The sequence below is a fragment of the Primulina tabacum genome, chromosome 10 (genome assembly GCF_025594145.1).
Source record: "Primulina tabacum isolate GXHZ01 chromosome 10, ASM2559414v2, whole genome shotgun sequence".
In the NCBI taxonomy this organism is placed as follows: domain Eukaryota; kingdom Viridiplantae; phylum Streptophyta; class Magnoliopsida; order Lamiales; family Gesneriaceae; genus Primulina; species Primulina tabacum.
In genome coordinates, this window is record NC_134559.1 from 4,744,560 (window position 1) to 4,766,440 (window position 21,881).

General features: G+C 34.0%; 4 protein-coding genes and 1 long non-coding RNA gene across 5 annotated transcripts; all 5 read left to right on the forward strand.

The window, feature by feature from the left end:
• Nucleotides 1-4,159: 4,159 nt before the first annotated feature.
• Nucleotides 4,160-4,665, forward strand: LOC142504734 (uncharacterized). The gene is made up of 3 exons (XR_012804336.1): nt 4,160-4,191; nt 4,273-4,345; nt 4,410-4,665. It is a non-coding gene; the product is annotated as an uncharacterized LOC142504734 (long non-coding RNA).
• A 1,750-nt stretch (nt 4,666-6,415) lies between these two features.
• LOC142505690 (glycerate dehydrogenase-like) lies at nt 6,416-9,273 on the forward strand. The gene is made up of 13 exons (XM_075618771.1): nt 6,416-6,717; nt 6,821-6,904; nt 7,028-7,168; nt 7,384-7,505; nt 7,577-7,658; nt 7,740-7,812; nt 7,889-7,980; nt 8,096-8,170; nt 8,329-8,436; nt 8,553-8,630; nt 8,717-8,761; nt 8,846-8,960; nt 9,043-9,273. Exons 1-13 carry the CDS (start codon nt 6,595-6,597, stop codon nt 9,063-9,065), a joined length of 1,161 nt encoding a protein of 386 aa, XP_075474886.1. The 5' UTR covers nt 6,416-6,594; the 3' UTR covers nt 9,066-9,273.
• A 1,005-nt stretch (nt 9,274-10,278) lies between these two features.
• On the forward strand, nt 10,279-11,752 carry LOC142505395 (SKP1-like protein 1A). The gene is made up of 2 exons (XM_075618371.1): nt 10,279-10,733; nt 11,422-11,752. Exons 1-2 carry the CDS (start codon nt 10,440-10,442, stop codon nt 11,593-11,595), a joined length of 468 nt encoding a protein of 155 aa, XP_075474486.1. The 5' UTR covers nt 10,279-10,439; the 3' UTR covers nt 11,596-11,752.
• An 870-nt stretch (nt 11,753-12,622) lies between these two features.
• Nucleotides 12,623-15,517, forward strand: LOC142506146 (glycine cleavage system H protein 2, mitochondrial-like). The gene is made up of 3 exons (XM_075619302.1): nt 12,623-12,821; nt 13,789-14,048; nt 15,177-15,517. Exons 1-3 carry the CDS (start codon nt 12,746-12,748, stop codon nt 15,303-15,305), a joined length of 465 nt encoding a protein of 154 aa, XP_075475417.1. The 5' UTR covers nt 12,623-12,745; the 3' UTR covers nt 15,306-15,517.
• A 1,538-nt stretch (nt 15,518-17,055) lies between these two features.
• On the forward strand, nt 17,056-18,546 carry LOC142505813 (aquaporin PIP2-7-like). Its single transcript, XM_075618923.1, has 4 exons — nt 17,056-17,500; nt 17,623-17,918; nt 18,018-18,158; nt 18,264-18,546. The coding sequence occupies exons 1-4, from the start codon at nt 17,212-17,214 to the stop codon at nt 18,384-18,386; spliced, it is 849 nt and encodes a 282-aa protein (XP_075475038.1). The 5' UTR covers nt 17,056-17,211; the 3' UTR covers nt 18,387-18,546.
• The last annotated feature ends 3,335 nt before the right edge of the window (nt 18,547-21,881 follow it).

The following is a 21,881-nucleotide window of genomic DNA, read 5'->3' on the forward strand; positions in this document are numbered from 1 at the left end:
ATATGTAATTATTTTGTGATAGTTTCACGAGCTAATTTTAATATATGAATATTATATGACAAAAAATTGTGTGAGGCGGTCTCGAGAGTCGTATTTGTGAGACAGATCTCTTATTTGAGTCATCCATGAAAAAGTATTACTTTTTATGCTAAGAGTATTATTTTTTATTGTGAATATCGGTAAGGTTGACTCGTCTCACAGATTAGGATCCGTGAGACGGTCTCACATGAGACTCACTCATATTATATTTGGTCATTTATAAAAAAATATTATTTTTATTGTAAATATGATAATGTTTGACTCGTCTTATGAATAAAAATCTACGAGATCGTGTCACATGTATTTATGTGTATATATATATGTATATATATTAAAAGTGAAGCAAGTTTGGCTGTGCTTGAGAATGAAGGGTGGCCACTTGAGTATTTCATGTAGATTATTATAATACACATAAAAAAGTCTTCTCTGTAAAGAAAAGGGTGAAAAGGGGTACTAATTGCTTCTAGACGTGAGTTGGTAAGACTGGCTCCGGAGAGTGGGTGGTGGCATCTGCAAAAATTATTTTTCTATCTCGGTATTTATCTTTTATGCTGAGATAAAAAAATTACTTTTTAAATCATCAATATAGATTATATTAATTTTTATTAACATACGATAAATTTACGTTATCTAATGATATTGAAATATATTGAGAAATATATCGAGAGAGGAAAAATTAACTATGTATAAAATTCCTCAAAATTTACTGAATACAAATTTGTTATTCTAATCATTAATTTTTGTCTAAATGCATCAACTCTTTGTGAAAATTATAAAAGACATAAAATCTCTTAAAGATATCAATAAGCTAATACGTTATTTATTTATTTTTTAAAAATAATACATTTTACCCTATGTTATAAAAATTCAGACACATTTATCTTTTTTTTTTATAGGGTTTTAATGGTTGATTTTAAAAACATAACGCCTAAAATATTATTAATTTATGTAAGGTGAATCGATATTATCTGGATCTATGATCAAAGTGTTGGCAATTTAGAATCCGAAGTCAAGTTTTTTTATGTTAAAAGTTCGAACCTAAAATTAATTACTTAAAATCCAAGCCATATATATTATATGTTAGATGTGTGCACAAATAAAATTATGGAAAAATAACTTTTGGTTCAATAATTTGTACGTTTGTTGGTTTAGGTCCACTGGCATTTCAATTTTTTTTGTCTTAGCACAAAAAATTCATAATTTTGGCTATTCGGTTCATCTATCATCAGAATGTTTTTTTGTTGGAAAACACTGACTAAACAGTGGTTAAAGCTAAAATTGCCTAAAATTACGGATTTCTTGATTTTGAAGGGAAACAATTAATTTGATAGTAAACTAACATAAAAAAATTCGTACAAATCAAAAACTTTACAAGTTCTATGTATTTCATCATAACCATTCAATAAATGTGACACCAAAATGTGCTTTAACAATCATTTAATCAACGTTTTTTTGGCGAAGATTAAATATTTCGGTGCTGGTGGATCGAGGGGTCAGGCCGCGACGAAGACGTCGCGTTCTGAAGGAGGGGTGATTGTGATACCCTTGTCCCACATCTGAAAAATGAAAAATTTAAAATGAGTTTATAATGGCTTACAATGGACTTCTACAGCAACTTGGGTTAATCATTTTCGTAAAGCGAAGACGAATACGAAGTAGTTGCTATAGGAGCCCATTGTGCAGTCACGCAGCCGCGGGCCCGGGCTCGGAGCGTGACAATTGTACCAAGACAAAAAAACTAAATATTTGACATCAAAAATTTTGAAATAACACTAACATGCACATATACAAGGTGTGATATATCTCGACTCTTTTTTCCTCATCCAAGATTCGAATAAACTTCATTAATTAAAATATTATCATCCTAACCATCCGAAAATCTTCCTCATCCGGCAGATGGACGAAATATGCACCAGAAAATGATTTGGGGACCGCCATTTGCCTCATCCCGTTTGTTGGAATCTTAAAAGAGTGAATATTTAAAATATACAGCATGGTCTGGATTGAATAATCTACAGATGTCTTATTACGAACCGCGAAAATTAACTCAACATCTAGGCTCGCAAAAACAGCACGTAACTAAATATGATATGGTCCGGATAGTATTTTGTACGAACCAGATATACAAGTAAAGATTAATTGTGTGTTTGTTTGATAAGGTTTAACCTAAAATACGATAATAAATATGGATCATCGGATGTAACTAACATCTTTAAAACGGGTCCCTACGGTATCAAAATCAAAAGGCATAACAAAAAATACGCAGATTGAAGATAGAAAAGGTGGTGTTTCCAAGAGATTAGGGTAAAGTCCAAATGACATTAGTTATGGTTTATTAGTGAGAAGGTAGTTGAAGAATCAAATTATTAATATAAAGTAATTTGAAGTATATCATGATTAACGTGAGATACTATATAAACATACGATGATAAATTTGAAGTTTACAGTCTGTCTTGTATAAAGAATAAAAATACATTTTGAAATCAAACACAACCTAAATGAAACTGTGGGTTTATATATTTTGTAAAAATATAAATCTTTCTCATTCGGAATATGAAAAATCATAATTATCGGTTACTTTATTTAGTAGGGTCTTCTAGAAGATCAGTAGGTTGAGCACAAGGAAAAATAACAAAAGAGAAAAACACGAGTTTGGTTGTGTGTGGGCTTAATTTGGTTTACCTTCCTCTTTCACGTTTTCTTTTTCCCGCAATACTAGGGGTGTAACGTAAGTTTAGGTGAAGTAGGGCAAGCTTTTCTTGTTCTTAGTTTCGTTGGAGAAGAGGGGATATTTATGAAAATGGACTTTGTCAATTATTTTTTTAAAAAAAATAACATCTTCGAGTGTGTTCAAATACACCGTAGAAGGTAATTTTTAAAAATAATGGTTGAGATAACAAAATACCCCGTTGTAGAGTGTGTTGTTAAAAAACTTTTTTTAAAAAAAAACATAAAAATTATGTGTAGAACTGCTGGTTATTGATGAAGTGGGACTTGGAGAAGAAACTAAAGAACAAGAATGGATGTCCACTTGTTTGAATTTAATGCCTTTGTTTTTACCTAACCTTCCCATTTTCCAAATGCCACGCTCCAAACCCGGCTCAATCACTTGGTGTTGAATCGCAATTGATACCCCTCATTGACCTATCATGATCACGTTCAAATCAGACTTTAGACCTCTAACCCATTATTAATGAGAAAAAATGGCCCATGACATACCTATGTACTCTTCTATAAATATCAGTTTTGAGTATTCAATTCATTCATTCACTATATTGACATTCAGCATCACTCTTTGCTGCATGTGTTGGTTTCTTCATTTTTTTGTTTTTACTCAAAATCAGGTACAATAATTGACACCCCTATGCTATCTATCACCCGCATATAATTTCAAAGTTGTTCACATTTTCTCAAATCACGTACGACTTTCTCACATTCAGATCTATTTTAAAAGAATAATAAATGGGCCAACGATATTTTTTAAAAAATAACCAAACAAAAATAAAAAATTGGAATTGTTGAAAAACTTACGGTGCATGAAGCGACATCCAACTCATGGGCCCGTGTGCTTTGGTAAAAAAAAAAAAAAGGACTCGTCGGTAGGGCCGTACAACTAACTATTTTTTAAAAAAGTAATTTTTGTAAGAAGTTCCAACGAATCTTTATTTGTGAGACGGGTCAATCCTACCGATATTCACAATAAAAAGTAATACTCTTACCATAAAAAGTAATATTTTTTCATGGATGACCAAAATAAGATATATGTATTACAAAATACGACCAATGAGACCATTTCACACAAGTTTTTGCCATTTTTAAAATAATGGTTCAATTAGTTCGCCGATTTAATGAGACGGTCAGATAAAAACATTGTTATATTATATAAAATAATAATATATATCTTAGCATAATATTATAATAATAAAAATTATAATATAATATACTCTTTAAAATACCAAATAAGCTCTAACAATGCAAAATAATATTCATAACAAAGTTCAAAATCAAAATAATCATGTGATAACTAATTTTAGTGTTATAAAGTTTACCATCAATTTAGTTAGACCTGGCCACGGGTTGGTCCAGGTCAAACTCGACGAGTTAAGGTAAAGAAAATCCTGTCGCATAGGATCTGCTTATGCTAGAATGATGGTAATCATGTACAAATTTTGTATTTTATTTAACTAAACTGAAGTACTACTGGTACTGCGTCAAACTGCTTATCTGTAATAGGTTGAAGGCTTTAAAATGAACCTGATTTACTATGACCTCTACCAATCCACTCGTCTCGAAAAGTTCGTCACAGGCACGCAAGTGATGCAGTTACAGCCCTATTCATTATCAGATACTTATTTACTTTGAAATTGCAGCTTACGGGAACTTCTTGAAAGTCAATGGTGAAGAGCCTGTAACTTGGAAAAGGGCCACTTCGATGGATGAGGTTCTTCGAGAGGCTGATGTGGTAAACTTTATCCTAGTAAAAGAACAAAATGTATTGAAACTAAAACGACAAAAATTGGAATGGGCTATATTTGAAGAGGATTCTAAAATCTTGTTGATGAATTTGAATTCTATTGAAGATCTGGTTTGGTGTGAGCATTTTCGAGTGGAGCATGTAAAGGTTATTGCTTGACAGATGTGAGTTTATATAATAGTAGCAATGTAAGATTGTAAAATTGTGTTTTATCATAATTAAATATTGTGCTCAATGTTACAATATTTAAGATAACATGCAGTGGAATATTAAAGTTTGTAACACAAATTGAATTTAAATAAATACGATGAACAATATTAAATTTGCAGTGTCTGAGGACAAAAATTAATCATTACAAAAAACAATGAGTTTACACGAAAAACAATATCAGTAGTGATTACTACTAAAATCAATTTTCTTAACAAATTTAGAAATTAAATGCTTTCTAAACAAAAATAATCAGAATAAAACTCATTCAAGAAATCAAAAACGTGATGCCAAAAATTGGAGCAACAAAAACGATCTTCAGCCAACTTCGTCACGAATGTTGTCTGTAGATGTCTCCAACAATCACGACAACACGCGGAATCAGCACTTTTCAAAACAGCTATGTCCTTGAGAATTATTTGTCTCTGAAAACCACGACGTGCAAAGTGCACACGATATGCAACCACGAAAACTTTCAGGCGAACAGTGAAAAACACGAGAGCAATAGATCGAAGAAGCCATAACAACAACGTCCTTGTTTTTCTTATTTATAGACTTTCTCACTCCTAGAGTTTATCTCTACAAGGAAACCTATTCCACAAGAAAAATAAAAGTTTAATTAGGAACAAACTTTTTTTGAACATTGATATCATATCATGATAATATTTGCATAATCATCTCATTATCTAGAAAGTCAAAACCATATTTAAATATTCAAAATCATATTAACAAGAAAAAATTGATCTTGGAAATAAATTTGATATGGAAATTATATTTTACTTCAGAGCAGTCAAGAATTTAACAACGAAGAACTGAAGAAATGGAAAGTAAAAGAGTAGGTAACATTAAGGCAGCAGATATCTATCATCCAAGAACAAAACCAGCAGCTTGAAATGTCTCTTTTGAAACTAAAACTACAAAAATTGGAGTGGGCTGTATTTGAATATGATACTAAAATCTTGTAGTTGAATTTGAACTCTATGGAAGATCTGGTTGTTACACAAAATGTATGCACTTAATTTCTTCATTTGGGAAACAAATATTTCATTCTGTAGCTCTTAAAAGCAGAATCAACTTCGAACAGAAGCCAAAATGATCAAGACACTGAAACAAAAGACCTGAAAATAGAATGTAATACAACTTCCACAACATGGACACCTCCTGCTGTAGCTTCCGAGAGATTGGCTTTAGAAAACGTGGCTTCATAAGCCACCTATCAGTTGAATCCACAGATAATGACAAATTTTCACGGGATTTAGACAAAAGAAAAGACGGGTCGTGAAGACTGCAAGATATGGAGCTGACCCTGACAGACCCGTGGCGCCGCAACAGAGGAAATGAAGCTGAAGGAAAACTCAATCTTAGAGACAAATTATGCTAGTCAGGTTAAACGTATTGGCCAAACTCTGTGCGACACCTTCGTCTAAAAAAGTGTTGATAAGGAGAATCAAACTCACTTCTCTACCAATTCGGACATGAGCTATATATATATATATATATATATATACTTGAGAAGTTTCAAGAGCAGGAGTGCTAAATTTGTCATTTAACAAGAAGATAGCTTCCCATCCCTCTATGGCCACCCAATGGATGTATTATCTATTGCCAAATGAGAGGTTCAAATATTCTTCCAATTCAACAATAATCTAGTGTTGCACCACTTACCTTGACCATGTGTCCCCCCACCAATAAAATCAAACTTCTATAACTTATAACACATTCTTAATTGTATATGGAATGACTTATGATGCACCCCGCCGCAGCAAATCAAGATTTTTTTAAAATTTGCCTCCTCCAATGCTGCACCATGAGATTACTGATAAACATTGAACACTGCAAGCACACACTCTAGTGTGAAAATTATCTTTGAACAAATGTCAAAGCCTCTGCAAATTGAAGTCCACAATCCGAGTGGAAAATACAGAGTTATCAGCACCAAACCCATGCCCGGAACCCGATGGATCAATCTCTTGATTGAACAAGATTGTCGTCTTGAAGTAATTTTCTTTGTCAAGAACAGTCACCTTTCATTCAAACTTAGTTTTCGGAACCTCGGATTGATTTCTGCAATGATTCTTGTATTTTTATTCTGTGCGACAGATATGCACACAGAAGAAAACCATATTGTCTGTTGAAGACATCCTTGCTTTGATCGGTGACAAATGTGATGGAGTCATTGGGCAGGTTGATACACACATGTATCCTTTCGTTGCTCTATTTGAATCAATGGATTTTGGGAACCAAAGCTTTAATTTTTTTCCCCTGGTTGTGCTTGCTTTAGTACATTTTTATGTGTGTCTTTTACAGTTAACTGAGGACTGGGGGGAGACACTATTTTCAGCATTGAGCAGAGCAGGAGGAAAAGCATTTAGCAACATGGCTGTGGGGTACAACAATGTTGATGTGAATGCTGCTACTAAATATGGTGTTGCTGTTGGAAATACACCTGTAAGTTTATTTAGTTTTTGTTTTGTTTGTTTGATTGTGTATACCGTGATTTGTATAGCGGTATACATGTGGAAGAACAATTCCTTCGAGTGTGTGACTTCTTGTATAAATATATGCCTGTTGACTGGTTATCAGTGTGAACATTTCATCTGATGCGAATGAAAATTTGTTCTTCTGTGAGAAAATACAAATGTGTAGTCGACATGTTCTTATAGGGAGTACTAACAGAGACCACAGCTGAGTTAGCTGCTTCACTTTCATTAGCTGCTGCAAGAAGAATTGTTGAAGCGGATGAGTTCATGAGGGCAGGATTATACGAGGGATGGCTTCCTCATCTGTATGATATTCAATCAACTTTTAATACTTCTTGGCCAAAGCAGCAATATAATTCGGACATTTTCTATAAAGATTTGTAGGAAATTTACTCAAAGGACAGACAGTCGGAGTTATTGGAGCAGGTCGAATAGGATCTGCTTATGCTAGAATGATGGTAATCATGTACAAATTTTGTATTTTATTTAACTAAACTGAAGTGCTATTGGTACTGCGTCAAACTGATCATCTGTAATAGGTTGAAGGCTTTAAAATGAACCTGATTTACTATGACCTCTACCAATCCACTCGTCTCGAAAAGTTCGTCACAGGCACGTGCTCATCAATACAAGTGATGCAGTTACAGTCCTATTCATTATCAGATACTTATTTACTTTGAAATTGCAGCTTACGGGAACTTCTTGAAAGCCAATGGTGAAGAGCCTGTAACTTGGAAAAGGGCCACTTCGATGGATGAGGTTCTTCGAGAGGCTGATGTGGTAAACTTTATCCTAGTAAAACTTTGATTCATGTGCAACTTTTATTTCATTTCTCAATAGTTCACTGGACCTTTGATTCTTCAAGTTCTTTGATTCAACATTCGATACTTTGCAGATAAGTCTGCATCCGATCCTTGATAAAACAACTTATCATTTAGTCAATAAAGAAAGGCTTTCAAAGATGAAGAAGGTAATATATATAAAATACATGCCTCTAACTGATAAAATACCATAGCCTATGGTGAACATAAATTTTTTTGTAGGGACGGCTGATATTACATGAAATTTGAATATTTTTTCATTCGCTGTGATTTCTATAGCCTCGTACTTATGCCAATCTTTATGTAGGAAGCAATATTAATAAACTGCAGCAGGGGGCCTGTTATCGATGAGGTAGCTCTAGTGGAGCATTTGAAAGCTAATCCTATGTTTCGAGTTGGTCTTGATGTGTTTGAGGTGACTGCATATTTCTTCCTCCATCTTCCGAGACCTTACAGCACTACATTAAAACAACAAATCTGCAATAAAACAACGCGTTTTTTTAAATATACTTATTTTTGTTTATTCAATAGGATGAGCCATACATGAAACCTGGGCTTGCAGAAATGAAGAATGCAGTTATTGTTCCTCACATAGCCTCTGCTTCTAAGGTAACATTTTCTTTGATTTTCTTCCCCACCTGAAACCCTTTGAAAACCACGTCCATCACTACTTAAATTTCTACTCTCACGTGCAGTGGACTCGCGAAGGAATGGCCACGCTGGCTGCTCTAAACGTTCTGGTACTCCAGACATAAATCAAAGCACAGCCATTATCAAGGCCTAAAATTTTATTTGGCAATCTTTTTTCTTGGTTCACATCGCAGGGAAAAATAAAAGGATATCCAGTTTGGTCGAATCCCAACAGCGTGGAGGCGTTTCTTGACGAGAAATCAACTCCGCCTGCTGCATGCCCGAGCATTGTCAATTCAAAAGCTATAGGTAAAATTATCTGCCGTTGAAGCACACTAGAATTCTTGATGGTCTTTCTTTTCCTAATCGTGGCTTCGTTAACTGGTCGCAGGCGTACCGATTTCGAAGCTGTAAACATTGATATGCAGCCCGCAAGAATACTGTGTATCTCATACAAAGCACATAAACATGGAGGAAGCTCCAAGTTTTTACTGTACTACAGCTAACACTTCAGTTCTTTTGATTTGAGAAAAGAATTATAGAAATTGGAGCGCGGAATGCAAACTATTGAATATTGAATTTTACAAAATTGTTTAGTTCAACTTAAAAAATTATACACAAACTTTATGAGTAAGTCTCCCCTATTCATTTTTTGACACGGATTTCCAACTCACTCAACTCATGACAAATTATTGTTTTTTATGTCAAAAATATTATTGTTTTTATATTAGGTTTGAGTTGGATTGACCGTCTCACAACATATATAATCAAAAAAATAATATGCTTAATAAAAAACTTCGATATTACATTAAAATTTATAATTTATCTATAACTACCACTTCTTTTCAAAATTCATAGTTTCACAATTTTTTTAAAAAAATTCATCATGAGTTTGATTTCTCGTGTCAATACTTTCTAGGATGAGCTTATCAGACATGATTTGTCATGTCCAATGTAGTATACCTAACCTACATAATTTGCAGACTGTTGCGTGAGCATGAGAGTATACCACAAATAATGATGACAAAAACTTGTGTGAGACAATCTCACGGATCGTATTTTGTGATACGGATCTCAGACTTGGGTCATCCATGAAAAATATTACTTTTTATGCTAAGAATATTACTTTTTATCGTGAATATCGGTAAGGTTAACACGTCTCACAGATAAAGATTCGTAAGATCGTCTCACAAGAGATCTACTAAAAAAATAGAAAATAAAAAAAAAAGAAAATTAAGAAAAAGTAGAAGGTTGTGTAAATAGTATATACAACGTGGACAATAATGTCAAGACCTGAAGATTCGGATAAAAAATTAAAAGTTTGAGGTTGGAAAAGATAAATCCAAATCTAAGGATCAAATTACATATAACTTCAATATTTTTCAAATTTTATCTGTATTTTAAGTTAATTATATTATAATACATATTTAAAAATAAAATCTTTTTTTACATGCAACCAACGTTTAGATCTAACAATATATTAATACGAGTTTGATTATTTATGATTTAATGTAAAATTATATGCAAAATCAAAGATTTTAGATAGATTCTGACACGTTGGATAATTTTATAATTTAAAATTTATGTTGTAATAATTTCAAATGTACTTCCTGTTGGATAATATTGTTTATTTTCAAACGTTTCCTGTTGAAACTGGGAACGCGACTTATCCGAAAGAATGGCGTCTCAGTTTTTCTATGAATACACATGGAGAGGAGTTGGTTCCGTCTTCTGCTGTAAAATATCCTCGATTCTATTAGTTCCAAAGTTTGGAAATTCGAAACAATCATGTCTTCCGCGGACGCCTCGAAGAAGACGATCATGCTGAAGAGTTCGGATGGGGACACGTTCGAGGTGGAGGAGTTGGTGGCAATGGAGTCGCTGACCATACGGAATATTATTGAAGATGACTGTGCCGATGCCGTCATCCCCCTTCCCAACGTCACCTCCAAGATATTGACGAAGGTGATCGAGTACTGCAAGCGCCACGTGCAAGCTGAGTCCGAGACCGACGATGTGTTGAAGAAGTTCGATACGGACTTTGTGGATGTTGATCAGGACACGCAGTTTGATCTCATATTGGTAATCCAATCTCTCTTTCACTCTGTGATTGATTTTCCACTCTTTGGTTTTTAAACCTTGCCCTGTTCATCCTTTGTCATCCAAATTTTTTTTTTTTTGCTTGATTTACAATTGCGCCGACTTATGATTGTTTAAAGGACATGCTGCTATGGTTAACATGAATATATTATGTATGCACTGCTAGTGTTTGTGGAATCAGTGTACGATGGATTATGGATTTGATATTAAATCTGATTGGAATCTTGATTGCTCTGAAGTTTTGTGGTGTTGGGTGATGGCTTAAGCCTCGTTGTTCGGTACTCATTTTATATGCTAATTATGAGATGTGATGACACAAGAGCGATGAAAAAACTCGTGTTGATACGATGAGAATAGTTCTCGAATCTGAAGTATCGTTTAACATAAGAAAAGTATTATGTATTCATTCACAAGACCTTGAAAGTTGTAGCGAATTAATGTCTATGGAAGAGATTGATTCTCGCATAATTGTTTTATTTTAACAATCACTTTTTTTTTCCTCTCACGTTTACTGATGGGGAAAGGCTTGTGACATATTGTTGTAATTCATTAAGTAGGCATGTGTTTTGCTTTTTGAAGTTGGATTTTACTCATTCGATTGGTGATTGGTGTTGCTAGAATATTTTGGTACTAATTACCTATTTGTTATTTCAATTATCTTTATTTTCAGGCCGCCAACTACTTGAACATTAGGAACTTGCTTGATCTCACATGCCAAACTGTTGCCGACATGATCAAAGGGAAGTCCCCGGAGGAAGTCCGCAAGCTGTTCAACATCATAAACGACTACACCCCCGAGGAGGAAGAAGAAGTTCGCAAGGAGAACGCATGGGCATTCGAGTGACTTTTGCGCTTTGATATTCATACTTTATTAGTCTTTTTTCTAAGCCTTTATTACTATTTTTTTTTTTGAAGTATTGACTCGAGAAAATATATGGGATTATGTTCTTTGAAATTTCTTTAAGTTGAATTTGTGATTCGGTTCTATTTAATATTTGTTTGTTCAGTCTCATTCAATAATTTCTTTTTGATAAAATATTTGATTGACATTCGTTCTTTGGATCTCGTTATATCTACTATCTATAAAATCCCAAAATTTATTCAAATCGATACGTGTTTGGTCCTACAACGTGCAATTTTATTTATGCCGACACCCTCTATTAAAACCCATTGCCGGGGCTGAATTTAAAGCTAATGGAACTATGACTTGTCGCATGTTTGGGGGCCTTTGACGATCCTTTATTTGTTTTCAACACTACCATATTAACAAAGTTTTTTCAGCTCATAGTTCATCTTAAAAATCTTTCTATGAACTTTTATTTCAAAAAAATCCAAAACGGTACAAATTTTTATTGGTTTTACTCCAAAAACATCCTTACCACAATTTGAGTTATCGAATAAAATATTATGATTTCAAATTTATATATAATATATTCAAATTTATTGGACCTTGCTTTGATTCCATTATTTATTAATATAAAACAAGTAATGTTCAAATCAAATTGAAAATTACTTATTTATTTTACACCACCTAATCTAGATGGCACCATTTCTAAATTTAGGCGAACCATTGTTTTCTATGGTTTAAAAGTAGATCTCGTGTTAGACGGTCTCACAAATTTTTATCTGTGAGACATGTCAATTTTACCGATATTCACAATAAAAAGTAATACGTTTAGCATAAAAAATAATACATTTTTTATAGATGACCCAAATAAAAGATCTGTTACAAAATGCGATCGATGAGATTGTCTCAAACAAGTTTTTGTCCTGATTAAATAACATCCATGCATATAGAATATTTCAACTTTACCACTGATTTAATTAATAATATAAAATATAAATCAAAATTAAATCTCGAATTCGAGAGCTTGACAAACAATTGCCACTTGCCCTACCAACCCTTTTCATCTTTCGATCGATCACGGCTTACCAACTTGTAGTTCCCCTACACTGAGAAAGCAAACACGAACGGTGGTGGGTTTTGTTTGAACATGGCGTCTAAGTTGTGGGCGACGAGAGCTGCTTCGTACCTTAGGATCTCTGTTTCCTACAGAGCTTTTGCCACTGGTATGTTTATCCATATTTGGTTTCTTGTTTTTGCTGGTTTCTGGATCTGTCTTTTCGGCAGTATGGATCTTTTTAATGGGTTTTTATCTATTCCAGCACACCTTTTGATCTGCGATTATTGGTTTTGAAGATCTGATCTGTCGGATAGGAGTTGTCTGCGTTTGTTTTCTCTTCTTCTTTGTGCAATTTTGAATTAACGAATATCTTACGGAATTATGTTAACGTTCTTGAGAACGATAAATAGTTGCGGTGGGATTTTACATTGTTATTTAACATGTCAACGTGGTTTGAAAGTGATCTGCCTTTTACGTGACAAAAATGAAGGAATTTGTTGTTACAAACTCACCCTTCGAATATTTGAGACATTTATTACACTGCTAACACATTTGTGACTAGTTTTGATATGTTTGAATGCTAAAACGAGTATAATTGACCCATTTTAAATGGTGAAACGAATGGAGTGGTATGATGTGGAAAAGGACAATGCTCGTTATGGAAATTGCTTCATCTTCTTCCGAATCATAAATTTCCTACTCCAATATTTGTGATTCGCGCACATGGTCCTTGTACGTTAGCTTTTACCAAATAGCCTCAATCTGCTATGTATATTACTATATTAGGACACTGGCACCACTCGGCATTAGTCACACGACAACGAAAGTTGATTGTTCGGGAGCAATGGTTACCAATATGGTCCTTTGTTGTTGCTTACATAGTACATCAATGGAAACAATGCAAAGTGACACAATATACTGGAAATATATTAACTTTTAAACTGGATGAAGTATGGTTGAATTTGTTTATAAACCTGTTTTGTTCATTCATGAAGGCAAATATTGGAAATATATTAACTTTCCTTGATCTGGAATCCTGGATATATCTTATTTGATCTATCATGTTCGTGAAATTTGTCAAGGTTTTGTTCATATGATATCTATCATCAAGATCTCTCCTTTGACTTCTGCAGTCATAAAGGATCTAAAGTATGCCGATTCTCATGAATGGGTGAAAGTGGAAGGCAATTCTGCTACCATAGGCATTACTGATCATGCCCAAGATCACTTGGGGGATGTTGTATATGTCGAGCTACCTGAAACAGGTGCTCAAGTGAAGCAAGGTGCAAGTTTTGGTGCAGTTGAAAGCGTCAAAGCAACTAGCGACATCAACTCTCCTATTTCAGGGAAAGTGGTTGAAGTTAACACAGAGCTCAATGATTCTCCTGGTCTGGTGAGTGCTCCTGCCATCAAATTGTGATTTTGTCATTTCCATCAATTGGTATGTGGCGGTCGCAACCCTTAAGTAATTTCTTGTTCTTTTTGTCATTTTGTTTATACCGATAGTATGTCCAATGCTTCAACTTGCGATATTATGGAAGGGTGAAAGAAATGGAGACAGGAGAAGAAAATTCATCAAAAGAAGTCCTGAAAAAAATAAAAACAACAACAAAAGTAATATTAACAAAAGAGGAAGGACTAAGAAGCAAGATGCCCTTGTAGAGTTAGCACCGACCTTATCGTGTTACATTGTTGGTTGCTTGGGTTTGAGTTTGCTTTGAACTTGGAAGTCCCCGTGGTCCAAAATAAAGTATTTATGTATTTGGTTGCTGTGGCTGTTGTGAATAATCAAGAATCAGAGTGTACCACAAACAATATGACAATGTGATTGATATATTGTGTTTTTTTAATCGTCTTTCTTTCTATTATTTTAGTACCACCTCCGATGATGTTTATTGTGCAGAAAGGTGTTATCTTGAGAATCAGTGATACAATGATACAATCTCAGACTCAAGAATATTTCAACCACTCAATTTTGATAATTTTCTCAAGTTTCAATAATTCATATCCAAATAATTATTACCAATAAAGTCAAAAACTAATATGGCACTTCCTGTTCTTTTCACATCAGTTATTTATTTGTGTTCGTTCTTGTCAAAAGGTTTAGTCAGCTAGAATTCATTGCACAAAAGCTGTTTGAATAGATGAGTTTTGCAATGCTTAAAGGCTGCTTATTCGGGCCGAGTGACAGTGCCAAAAGACTTCTTTTTGTTATATGGTTTCGTCTTCAGAGTCTTTAGTTTATGTTTCATAGTTGGATCAAATTATTTTATTTCGTAGAATATAACTGATGGTAGAGAGATTTATAGTAGGTAAGTAAGAGAATCATAAGCTAAATCTGCTGCTCAAAAGTCAAGGCCTTTATCTTTGCTATGTTCTGATTGATGCCGATCAATCTATACTCGATTGTCTTGCGCTCTTTGGAAAACAAGACGATACCATTGACACGGACTTTAGTGCCCGTTTATGGTGCTTGTCCCCATTAATATTCTCACTAACTGTGTTGAATTCTGCATTGAAGATCAATGCTAGCCCTTACGAGAAAGGATGGATCATAAAGGTAGAGATAAGCGAAGCCGATGAAGTGAACAACCTAATGGGCCATGTTAATTACACCAAGTTTTGTGAAGAAGAAGATGCCAAACACTGATGGAGGAGAAGTCCCGTGATTCATTGGAAAAATCATCTCTTTTTTCGAAAAAATAGTACTAAAGAGCTCGAGGATGAAGCAGTCTTGTGAAGCTCCGATTTCTTTTTCATTTTACTTGTTTGACAAAAGACACATTGAAGTTCTTTGTGACGTTTGGATTGATTTTAAGAATAAATTTTCTTGTGGCTAATCCTATTAGTTCAATTTTCTAATCTCTTCATGTCTACTATTTGAATAAGTCAAGGTATATATGTGTGTGTGTGTGTATATATGTTAACGTGATCTCTTCTGAGTAGTTATTTTTAACGTGTCAAAGACAATGAGTGATCTTTTAAGTTTAATGTTTCAAATCAGTTTTTCAAAGTTGACGACGTAGTTTCATTTGAATGCACAAATTTGAAGGTCTAAATAAAATTGTCTCAACTTGGATTTTCTCAATACATAAAGCAAAAGTAGAGTTGTCATTGGCTTTTAGTCCATCTTGATCAAGATGAGACGAAATCTCGAATTCGAAATCCAATTATAACAAAAATATAGTATGTCTGATACCAATATTAGACAAACAAAATGAAAACTTGAGTTTCCGAAGTTTGAACTTTTAGAAGATGACGCAAATATAGGTAGAGAAACCTTCACTTGTTTCGATATCTTTGAAATTTAAAGTGTACTATCCAATCCAAGGAATCCAACTTTAATTTTACCTATGCAATAATAATAATAATAATAATGGCATGAGGACAATGATAAAAGACGTTGGACCCGATATCTTTGTAGTTTCTTTATGTTTTTAATAATGAATAATTGCACTGAATTATTTTTGGAAAAAAATTAATAATGTTAAAGTAAAAACGAAAAAGCGAGATTCTCAAATTGTTTGCTAAATTGCTAACAAAAAGCTACTAAATTTATTGGTATCGTGGGATTTGATATATATATGGTTACAAATACCCATTACATGTGTTAGATATGTCCTAGAATAAAAAAGTAAATGAAAACTACGACTTCTGAGTAAATATTTATACTCAAATTCGGTACAACAAACTTGTATGAGAAAGTATTTATAAAGAAAATCAAAGTTATGATATTTTATTACGTAACAAAAACTTGTATGAGACGGTCTCACGGGTCGTATTTTGTGAGACGGATCTCTTACTTGGATCATTCATGAAAAATTATTACTTTTTATTGTGAATATCGATAAGGTTGACCCGTCTCAAAGATAAAAATTCGTGAGACCGTTTCACAAGAGACTTATCTATTTTATTTTATTAAGAGTGAGGACATGACAGTAACCAACTAGGGAACACCAACTTTTTCTTCCAACTTTACCCTTACGTGATACTAATATACACTTTTGTTTTTTTTTTTAAATTTCAACACACACTTTTATTTATTTATTTTTATTTCAACAATTCAAATATCAATTTAGTCCCTCCATAATTTGTCAAATTTCACTTTAGTTCATCGATAATGATAAAAAATATATATACACACATATCGCGTGTGCAGAATAACTAGTTCTTGCGACGTGAGCCCCTACTTTATTAACTTAAAATTGCCGACCGATAAATAAAAATTTTATTTCATAATTTGAAGGAGGGATGTTTTGAAAAGAAGAGATGTAGCCGTTGGTTATAGGCCCTACTTTCCACAGCGCAGCACACAACAAAGATTATTAGCTCTCACATGGTCTCGCTGTCTTTCACCACAAACTTTTCCCACTTTTTCCCAAACTACCCTCCCTTTATGCTGCCATTTTCTCCTGCTCTATTTAGTTCCACACTCACGGCCATTTCAAGGATTCTGTATTCACCCCAAAAACCTGAGAATTACGTGCATTCGATTTGGAAAAAGGAAGAGATTAACTACACAAATTCCCTTTTTTGGTGTAGGAGAGTAAGAAAGGATGACGAAGGAAGTGGGTGAAGAAGGGCATGTGCAAAGGAAGGATTACGTGGACCCGCCGCCAGCGCCGCTGCTTGACATGGCGGAGCTGAAGCTGTGGTCCTTTTACAGGGCACTCATCGCGGAGTTCATCGCCACCTTGCTCTTCCTCTACGTAACTGTTGCTACTGTGATCGGCCACAAGAAGCTCAGCGCCGCCGACCAATGCGACGGCGTTGGGATCCTTGGGATCGCATGGGCATTTGGTGGCATGATCTTCATCCTCGTGTACTGCACCGCTGGCATATCAGGTAAATCCCGCAGCAGGAGTTTTTACAAGATTCTTACGTGCTTGGTTTGTTTTTCCCAGCAGCTCCTGTAGTACTACTGTTTCACCACTTCACTTGATTTTTTCTCTCTACTGTTTTCCCAGGTGGCCACATTAACCCAGCGGTGACATTCGGACTGTTTCTGGCAAGAAAGGTGTCCTTAATCAGAGCCGTAGCCTACATGGTGGCGCAGTGTTTAGGCGCCATTTCTGGCGTTGGGCTAGTGAAAGCCTTTATGAAGAGCTACTATAATAGACTCGGCGGTGGCGCTAACTTTGTTGTGCATGGCTACAACAAGGGAACTGCTCTGGGTGCAGAGATAATCGGAACCTTCGTGCTTGTTTACACTGTTTTCTCCGCTACAGACCCCAAAAGGAGTGCACGTGATTCCCACGTCCCCGTAAGAACAAGAAACATGTTTCCATCCACCTTCTTCCGTGGTTTAATCACATGTTTTATCAAGATTTTTGAATATCTTATTATAATACTTCATTTGTAGGTTTTGGCTCCTCTTCCCATCGGATTTGCAGTTTTCATGGTCCATTTGGCTACCATACCCATCACCGGAACCGGCATCAACCCAGCTAGGAGCTTAGGCGCTGCTGTCATTTACAACAACAAACAAATATGGGATGACCAGGTGAATCTCTCTCACAAAACATATCACAAAATCAATCACGATCGACTTTCATTACTGATATATAATTTTGAAAAAATATCACGAACTGGTTTTGGATGGATGCAGTGGATTTTCTGGGTTGGACCATTTGTGGGAGCCTTAGCAGCAGCTGTATACCACCAATACATCCTTAGAGCCGCCGCCATTAAAGCTTTGGGATCCTCCTTCAGGAGCAACCCCACCAACTAAACTAATCGATCAGCTTTGAAATCAATCTTCTCCGTTGCCTTGTCAAGAAATCAAGAAGAGTTCTTTATTTTACCTTTTTTTCCCTATTTATATTTCATTTTGTATGAATCTTGAAAGCTCTCTCTTCTTTTTATTATTATTAATATTAATTTGAATGCAACTTGTGGTGGTAAACGTAACAACAGAGATTTGCCTTCGTACTTGTGACTTCAAACATGAATTAATCTCGACTTTTGGTGTACAAGATATACTTACATCATTTGGACCACATAAACAAATTATTTCGAGCCTACTTTTATTTTTTATTTTTATATAAACTCAAAAAACTATAATAATATAATCTTACTACATGTTTTTTTCTCAACCATTATAATTTGAAGGAAATTAGTGTAATCAAAATCTATTCGAACCATATATAAACCAGAATCATAACAATCATGAGCCGAAATCAAAATCTTATAGAGCGATCTATCTTCCATTGGAAAAAAAAAAAAAAAACCGTCAATTCGGGCGATGACTTTTTGAGTTTAATCAGAGCACACTAAAAGCAGCGGTCGTCAATTCAGATATGGAAACCTTATTTTCTAATTGCGGTTATCCTTATCTTTGTCCCGTTAAAATGAGGTCTAGAAAGTTTAATTTAGTTCAAACTAAGGTAACCAATGGAGAAATTATTAAGAAAAATACGTTAAGAACAGCTAAATGAGCGGATCCCTTTTTCTCTTTTGTTTTCCCTCCTAGCAATATACACAATTAATGAAAATTTCAGATCAATAGCACCATAAAAATACAAATCAACAAAATCAAATAAAAAATTCGATAGTCAAACAATTAGAAAAAGAATTAGACATTTAAAGAAACAAGAAAATCGAACCTTGTATGTTATAGTATTTTTTGTAAAAATAAAAAAATAATAAAATTGAGTGAGAGAAAAAAATGAGAAAAAGAAGAAAATAGACAAAAGAAGACGAAATGAAATAGCAGAGAATAAAACAAAACCGTGTGAATAATGTTTGTGGAAAAGGAAAAAATGAGGAAAATGGAGGGAAAACAAAATAAAAAAACAGAGAGGGAAAAAGTAGAAAAAAAAAGAATTAAAAAAATAAAAAAATACCATGGCACAGCATCAATGAGCGGAGTTCTTTAGTTTACATAGAAATGAAATTATCTATTTACCATTTTAGGCTTTTATGTCGATCATTATATTAAATTACAAATTCCTTGAGCTAAATAGAGAGCGAGCTTATATAATCATACCAAAAATTATATTTTTTTCATATATATTTGTTTCGTTACAATTTTGGTCATCTATCTCATCAAATTTCAGTCTTAGTTGATGCACGTCAACGCCAATTCCATGCACATCGGAAAAATATTAAACTTGTAAAAAAAAATTTAAAAAATATAACCCAAGTACGATTTTTCCAATTTTTCCAATGCAAAAGCTGATATATTCCCTGAAAAATTTTGGTGGGGTGCGAATTGCTTGCCTACTTTTGACTAAAGTCCAAAGAACGAAGAAGCAAAATGAAAGGGGAGGAATTGGGGGAAACTGCGCACAGGCCGAGTGGGGAGTGTTTACCGATGTTCATGTAATACGCGCTGGCAAACTGCCTGTGTGTGTGCTGACTTTCACGAGGGTTGTCCTCTCAATGCGTGAATCTTGAGTCATTTCACTTTCGATAATCTCTCGCTTCAATTACAAACAGAGTAGATCTCTTGTGAGACGGTCTCATTAATTTTTATCCGTGAGACGAGTCAACCCTACCGATATTCACAATAAAAAGTAATACTCTTAACATAACAAGTAATATTTTTTCATGGATGACCAAATAAGAGATTTGTCTCACAAAATACGACCCGTGAGACCGTCTCACACAAGTTTTTGTCTTATAACCTCAATAACTTAAATATATAGATTTTTTATATATTCCTATTTAATTTGAATTTGGAGTCATGTAATTAACCATCTATTGAAAAGATAACTAATCAATCACTCATATAAAAACTTAACTTGTTAAAAAATGGAAAATTGAAATTTTTGTGTATAATTGATATTTCCAATGAATTCTTTAATCTTTGTGAAAAATAAACATGCATATATAATTGAGATAGGAAAATTCGAATCCTACGCAAATGATACACCTGAATTGGAGCCATTGGATCCGACATAAAGATATATATCGGAACCGGCATAAGCCCGCGCGGTCGAACTTCGCCATAAGCTCGAAACGAACTTTTTATATGAAATTTTCACCATATTCAACACATTAGATAATAACTACGTATGCGTACTGTGTCATCTAAAACATTTTTTTTGGGGTATACTTCATGAATGTAAGCGTGTTGGGCTCATGGAAGTGGGCTTGAATATATTGGGCCTTTGGAAATCAAATGGTCAAGATACAGTTTGGCCCACAAAAATGATCCGTGTGTAGCAGAATCCACACACAAACTTGCATTAATCATGCAGGACTTTATGCTTCAGATTCAATGATTAATTAATATGAGAAATGGTGTAATTAGTGCTCTAATTGCAAAATCATATATTCTATTTCACATTGGATAAGTTTCATTTAATTAATTAAATATTATTGAACTACTCATAATATAAAGTTGCTACATATTTTAATAATTATTAATTATCTATCGATCTCATATCCACAGTATAAAATATAATCAATTTTTTAATATAAAAAACGATATTCCATAGATATTTATGGTCACTCTATGTTTTCAAGAGTAGGTCTCTTGTGAGACGGTCTCACGGATCTGTATCTGTGAGATGGATCAATCCTACCGATATTCACAATAAAAATTAATACTTTTAGCATAAAAGTAATAATTTTTCATGGATATTCCAAATAAGAGATCAGTCTCACAAAATACGACTCGTGAGACCGTCTCATACCAATTTTTGTCTTTTTTCAAATAAAGAAATAAAAAATGAATTATACAAATTTGGGATGTAGAATATTAAATGATTGGGAAGTTAACTCAAGGTCAAGGGAGGAATTTTTCAAATTCCAACAATATAGTCGTATTGTCATTAATATAGTTGAAATTTGGAAAAATTAAAAAATAAACAAAATCTAAGTAGACTACATCAAAAATTCGAGTATATGTAGGTTTAATTAATTTCAAGGCTACATATCAACTCGATGCTTGAAGTAACCATCGACTTTAATAGTTTCCTCCGAAATTCCAAGTTTGAACATTAAAAACAATAACCCACCAATTAGTTAAAAATTAATTGTTTGTGATAAGCTTCACACCTCTCGTTTGACATCTCATCGGTGTGAACATCTTGTTGAATGTCAAATCGAGTGTCTTCTTACATATCATTCCGAGTCTTGAGAAATTTGCTATATTAAATTCTTTCGAGATGTTGGTAGGATCGAATGTTTGCCGCTTTACCAAAAACTATAGATAGTAGTAATGATGCAACTCAGATCTTTTAAACTGCACAACAGCTCAAACATCACGGTTCCATCG

Excerpts from the sequence above, each read along its gene's own strand:
- LOC142505690 (XM_075618771.1), top strand. The coding sequence starts at position 6,595 with ATGTCAAAGCCTCTGCAAATTGAAGTCCACAATCCGAGTGGAAAATAC. Across the intron at positions 7,813-7,888 it reads TCTCGAAAAGTTCGTCACAG|CTTACGGGAACTTCTTGAAA; the intron begins GCACGTGCTCAT and ends TTGAAATTGCAG. Across the intron at positions 8,171-8,328 it reads GGCTTTCAAAGATGAAGAAG|GAAGCAATATTAATAAACTG; the intron begins GTAATATATATA and ends ATCTTTATGTAG.
- LOC142505395 (XM_075618371.1), top strand. The coding sequence starts at position 10,440 with ATGTCTTCCGCGGACGCCTCGAAGAAGACGATCATGCTGAAGAGTTCG. Across the intron at positions 10,734-11,421 it reads CGCAGTTTGATCTCATATTG|GCCGCCAACTACTTGAACAT; the intron begins GTAATCCAATCT and ends CTTTATTTTCAG.
- LOC142506146 (XM_075619302.1), top strand. The coding sequence starts at position 12,746 with ATGGCGTCTAAGTTGTGGGCGACGAGAGCTGCTTCGTACCTTAGGATC. Across the intron at positions 12,822-13,788 it reads CTACAGAGCTTTTGCCACTG|TCATAAAGGATCTAAAGTAT; the intron begins GTATGTTTATCC and ends TGACTTCTGCAG. Across the intron at positions 14,049-15,176 it reads TCAATGATTCTCCTGGTCTG|ATCAATGCTAGCCCTTACGA; the intron begins GTGAGTGCTCCT and ends TCTGCATTGAAG.
- LOC142505813 (XM_075618923.1), top strand. The coding sequence starts at position 17,212 with ATGACGAAGGAAGTGGGTGAAGAAGGGCATGTGCAAAGGAAGGATTAC. Across the intron at positions 17,501-17,622 it reads CTGCACCGCTGGCATATCAG|GTGGCCACATTAACCCAGCG; the intron begins GTAAATCCCGCA and ends CTGTTTTCCCAG. Across the intron at positions 18,159-18,263 it reads AACAAATATGGGATGACCAG|TGGATTTTCTGGGTTGGACC; the intron begins GTGAATCTCTCT and ends GGATGGATGCAG.